Here is a 5,000-nt window from a genome sequence, read left to right on the forward strand (position 1 = left end):
CCGAGCCTGGGTCCCTCCTCCTTCTCTTCACGAACACAACCCGCCAGTTTGCCGACATACATGGTGGTGGCAGCGTGACTGCGGTGCCGCGTGTCTCGTCGTCCTTGCCTCTTTTACTCCCGGGTCTGCCGTTCCACGCAGCGACGGAGGGGCGAGGCCAGTTGGCCGCGTAAGACGGCGGTAGGAATGCGGTGGGCCTCCACGACGCCCCCACGAATCACTTTCGGACACCGGAGCGTTTGCACGCACGATGGCAGGCGACGTGGGTCCGGAGGACCTGTAGGGCAAGGGCGGCTGGCCGGCCGGCGCTCACGGCGGGGGCCAGGCAGGTGCCCGGCGCCCCGCGGTTGCGGGTGAGCGTTGGGGCTGGCGTCCAGGGCCCGCGCAGGGGTGCGTGCTGGCAAAGGGGATTTGCCAGTTGGCTGGGTGAAATTGAATCATGAGAGGCGCCGCGGGAGAAAACGGGCAGGGGTGGGGCCCGGCGACGCGGAGGGAGGCGGCCGGGGGTGCCATTCCCGCGTGGGAGGGGGGAAGGGTCGACGCTGGGGCGCCGGGGGTGCGAGGGTGGTGCTCGGGAGGCGGTGCCGGGGAGGGAAGGGGGTACGTCGGCAGGGCGTGCGGGACGCCGCACGGCTTCTAGCCGGTCATCGACCGCCACTGCGCCCTTGCGTACGCGTCGACACACACGCAGGCCAAATATATATATCCACACCTCACACGTCTCCCACCGTCATGTTGGTGCACACACCCTCACTCGCACCGATATATATAACCCTACCCCCCCGGACACCCCAACGCATCCGCATACGGATGTCCACAGCCCCAGCAGACAGACACACAGACGCCTGTATGACGACGCAGGCACGTCTACACACCCCTGGGATGACCGGGAGAGCGATGACATCGATCTGGGTTGCACATCCGGACGGCTGCCAAAGCCTCACGTTGCGCGGCGGGTCACGTGATCGGGGGTGTCGCGGAGTGCCAGACTCCCACAGGCAGAGAGCGCGTGGTGCACGGGTCGGAGGGCGGGAGAGGGAGGGCGACAGCGGCCGAGGGCGGTGTTACACCGGGCCGTTCGGCCACGTATGGGCGGACGGCGGCACGCGAAAACGCCTAAGTCCCTTACAGCCCGGGTAGGGGGCGAAGTTGGGTGGCCCACTTTGTATGGGAAAACGGGTGGACGCACGGACCACCCCATACAAAAGTGGTCCCCCACGAATGACTTTCGGACACGGGAGCGTTTGCACGCATGCGACAGGGCCAAGCAGGGCCGGTGGTTCTATGTGGAAGGTGAAAGGCAGCTGATCTCAGCTGCCGGAAGCCAGTCCATACTTCTTCCCTGCCAGGCAGGTTGCCTCTCTGTGACTGGTGGCGCACAGGTCCCTTAGCTGGGCCTCGCTTCAGGAACGGGGGTAATCGCCCACCTCAGCCCGTGGTCTTCTCCTGCGCGGCCGGTGCCTTTCCTGGTCCTAGGTTCTCTTTCTTGCCGGTTGCGCGTCGACTGGAGGTTAGGAGCTTCCATGCATTTCGTATGGTCGCGCCCGTGACCCCTGAGATAGTAACAGTGTGAGTTCGAGTCGCTAGCCAGGTCGGCGCCAGCTTAATCATGCCCGGGAGTGCCCGTTGTTGCTGGGGTGTCTGAAGTCCGGGGGCCGTTCTCGGTCCCCGGCACCGATGGAGTCTGTGGATCGTTGGCCGCTGGCCAGCCTTCTTATACAGATTCCCGGGGGGAGCCGCCCTGCGGGAGCCGCTGTTCGTCAGCGTGTCCGCAGGGTCTGGACCCTCCACCCGAGGGCCGTATGCCGCAGCCTGCCAGCGCCTGCAAAGGCGATTCTGGCGGGGTCACCTGCGTGCGGACCGGTTCCTGGGGGCTACAGTGGGGGCAATTGGATGGTCATCTGTGTGCTCCCGGTACGCCGGGGGTGTCGCTGTGGCCGGACACTTCGTGTGTCCCTTCCAGATGGAAGCCTATGTAACATGCTGCCCCTTCGGGGGCTTTGGGAGGCGTTTCGGGCAGTGCTTTAACAGGTATCTGCCCGGGCGCAGCCTGCAGGAACTAGGTATCTGGTTGATTCTGCCAGTAGTCATATGCTTGTCTCAAAGATTAAGCCATGCATGTCTAAGTGTAAGCAATTTATACTGTGAAACTGCGAATGGCTCATTAAATCAGTTATCGTTTATTTGATAGTACCTTACTACATGGATACCTGTGGTAATTCTAGAGCTAATACATGCTGAAAACCTCGACTTCGGAAGGGGTGTATTTATTAGATAAAAAACCAATGCCCTTCGGGGCTCCTTGGTGAATCATAATAACTTAACGAATCGCATGGCCTTGCGCCGGCGATGGTTCATTCAAATTTCTGCCCTATCAACTTTCGATGGTAGGATAGTGGCCTACCATGGTGGCAACGGGTAACGGGGAATTAGGGTTCGATTCCGGAGAGGGAGCCTGAGAAACGGCTACCACATCCAAGGAAGGCAGCAGGCGCGCAAATTACCCAATCCCGACACGGGGAGGTAGTGACAATAAATACTGATACGGGGCTCTTTTGGGTCTCGTAATTGGAATGAGTACAATTTAAATCCCTTAACGAGGAACAATTGGAGGGCAAGTCTGGTGCCAGCAGCCGCGGTAATTCCAGCTCCAATAGCGTATATTAAAGTTGTTGCAGTTAAAAAGCTCGTAGTTGAACCTTGGGTCTGGCTGGCCGGTCCGCCTCACCGCGAGTACTGGTCCGGCTGGACCTTTCCTTCTGGGGAACCTCATGGCCTTCACTGGCTGTGGGGGAACCAGGACTTTTACTGTGAAAAAATTAGAGTGTTCAAAGCAGGCCTTTGCTCGAATACATTAGCATGGAATAATAGAATAGGACGTGTGGTTCTATTTTGTTGGTTTCTAGGACCGCCGTAATGATTAATAGGGATAGTCGGGGGCGTCAGTATTCAGCTGTCAGAGGTGAAATTCTTGGATTTGCTGAAGACTAACTACTGCGAAAGCATTCGCCAAGGATGTTTTCATTAATCAGGGAACGAAAGTTAGGGGATCGAAGACGATCAGATACCGTCGTAGTCTTAACCATAAACTATGCCGACTAGGGATCGGACGGTGTTTCTATTATGACCCGTTCGGCACCTTACGAGAAATCAAAGTTTTTGGGTTCTGGGGGGAGTATGGTCGCAAGGCTGAAACTTAAAGAAATTGACGGAAGGGCACCACCAGGCGTGGAGCCTGCGGCTTAATTTGACTCAACACGGGGAAACTCACCAGGTCCAGACAAAATAAGGATTGACAGATTGAGAGCTCTTTCTTGATCTTTTGGATGGTGGTGCATGGCCGTTCTTAGTTGGTGGAGTGATTTGTCTGCTTAATTGCGATAACGAACGAGACCTCGGCCCTTAAATAGCCCGGTCCGCATTTGCGGGCCGCTGGCTTCTTAGGGGGACTATCGGCTCAAGCCGATGGAAGTGCGCGGCAATAACAGGTCTGTGATGCCCTTAGATGTTCTGGGCCGCACGCGCGCTACACTGACAGGGCCAGCGAGTACATCACCTTGGCCGAGAGGTCTGGGTAATCTTGTTAAACCCTGTCGTGCTGGGGATAGAGCATTGCAATTATTGCTCTTCAACGAGGAATGCCTAGTAGGCACGAGTCATCAGCTCGTGCCGATTACGTCCCTGCCCTTTGTACACACCGCCCGTCGCTACTACCGATTGAATGGCTCGGTGAGGCCTTCGGACTGGCTCAGGAGGGTTGGCAACGACCCCCCAGAGCCGGAAAGTTGGTCAAACCCGGTCATTTAGAGGAAGTAAAAGTCGTAACAAGGTTTCCGTAGGTGAACCTGCGGAAGGATCATTACCGAGTGCGGGTCCTTTGGGCCCAACCTCCCACCCGTGTCTATTGTACCCTGTTGCTTCGGCGGGCCCGCCGCTTGTCGGCCGCCGGGGGGGCATCTCTGCCCCTCGGGCCCGTGCCCGCCGGAGACACCAACACGAACACTGTCTGAAATCGTGAAGTCTGAGTCGATTGTTTTCAATCAGTTAAAACTTTCAACAATGGATCTCTTGGTTCCGGCATCGATGAAGAACGCAGCGAAATGCGATAACTAATGTGAATTGCAGAATTCAGTGAATCATCGAGTCTTTGAACGCACATTGCGCCCCCTGGTATTCCGGGGGGCATGCCTGTCCGAGCGTCATTGCTGCCCTCAAGCCCGGCTTGTGTGTTGGGTCGCCGTCCCCCTGTCTGGGGGGACGGGCCCGAAAGGCAGCGGCGGCACCGCGTCCGATCCTCGAGCGTATGGGGCTTTGTCACATGCTCTGTAGGATTGGCCGGCGCCTGCCGACAACTCCAACCTTTTTTTCCAGGTTGACCTCGGATCAGGTAGGGATACCCGCTGAACTTAAGCATATCAATAAGCGGAGGAAAAGAAACCAACCGGGATTGCCTCAGTAACGGCGAGTGAAGCGGCAAGAGCTCAAATTTGAAAGCTGGCTCCTTCGGAGTCCGCATTGTAATTTGCAGAGGATGCTTTGGGTGCGGCCCCCGTCTAAGTGCCCTGGAACGGGCCGTCAGAGAGGGTGAGAATCCCGTCTTGGGCGGGGTGTCCGTGCCCGTGTAAAGCTCCTTCGACGAGTCGAGTTGTTTGGGAATGCAGCTCTAAATGGGTGGTAAATTTCATCTAAAGCTAAATACTGGCCGGAGACCGATAGCGCACAAGTAGAGTGATCGAAAGATGAAAAGCACTTTGAAAAGAGAGTTAAACAGCACGTGAAATTGTTGAAAGGGAAGCGCTTGCAACCAGACTCGCCCGCGGGGTTCAGCCGGCATTCGTGCCGGTGTACTTCCCCGTGGGCGGGCCAGCGTCGGTTTGGGCGGCCGGTCAAAGGCCCCTGGAATGTAGTGCCCTCCGGGGCACCTTATAGCCAGGGGTGCAATGCGGCCAGCCTAGACCGAGGAACGCGCTTCGGCTCGGACGCTGGCATAATGGTTGTAA

The 5,000-nt window shown here is 57.6% G+C and overlaps 3 protein-coding genes across 3 annotated transcripts, besides 5 other annotated features; all 3 read right to left on the reverse strand.

Moving 5' to 3' along the window:
* Window positions 1–217: 217 nt before the first annotated feature.
* On the reverse strand, window positions 218–734 carry BO94DRAFT_591520 (uncharacterized protein; the record flags this gene model as incomplete). Its single annotated transcript, XM_025616114.1, has 2 exons — window positions 218–664; window positions 720–734. The coding sequence occupies 2 exons, from the start codon at window positions 732–734 to the stop codon at window positions 218–220; spliced, it is 462 nt and encodes a 153-aa protein (XP_025461278.1).
* Window positions 735–1,125: 391 nt separating this feature from the next.
* Window positions 1,126–1,428, reverse strand: BO94DRAFT_480527 (uncharacterized protein; the record flags this gene model as incomplete). Its single annotated transcript, XM_025608806.1, has 1 exon — window positions 1,126–1,428. A coding segment is annotated over one exon (303 nt), but the record flags the coding sequence as incomplete, so codon positions are not given.
* BO94DRAFT_480565 (uncharacterized protein) lies at window positions 1,429–1,809 on the reverse strand (the record flags this gene model as incomplete). The annotated part of the gene is made up of 1 exon (XM_025608815.1): window positions 1,429–1,809. A coding segment is annotated over one exon (381 nt), but the record flags the coding sequence as incomplete, so codon positions are not given.
* Window positions 1,810–2,593: 784 nt separating this feature from the next.
* Window positions 2,594–2,710: a sequence feature (Protein overlapping with rRNA (BO94DRAFT_480489, PWY64486.1) was converted to a misc_feature.).
* A 143-nt stretch (window positions 2,711–2,853) lies between these two features.
* Window positions 2,854–2,949: a sequence feature (Protein overlapping with rRNA (BO94DRAFT_480489, PWY64486.1) was converted to a misc_feature.).
* Window positions 2,950–3,123: 174 nt separating this feature from the next.
* Window positions 3,124–3,228: a sequence feature (Protein overlapping with rRNA (BO94DRAFT_561656, PWY64487.1) was converted to a misc_feature.).
* A 216-nt stretch (window positions 3,229–3,444) lies between these two features.
* Window positions 3,445–3,807: a sequence feature (Protein overlapping with rRNA (BO94DRAFT_561656, PWY64487.1) was converted to a misc_feature.).
* A 229-nt stretch (window positions 3,808–4,036) lies between these two features.
* Window positions 4,037–4,186: a sequence feature (Protein overlapping with rRNA (BO94DRAFT_480488, PWY64488.1) was converted to a misc_feature.).
* Between the last annotated feature and the right edge of the window lie 814 nt (window positions 4,187–5,000).

The sequence above is a fragment of the Aspergillus sclerotioniger genome (assembly GCF_003184525.1).
Source record: "Aspergillus sclerotioniger CBS 115572 chromosome Unknown BO94scaffold_78, whole genome shotgun sequence".
In the NCBI taxonomy this organism is placed as follows: Eukaryota; Fungi; Ascomycota; class Eurotiomycetes; order Eurotiales; family Aspergillaceae; genus Aspergillus; species Aspergillus sclerotioniger.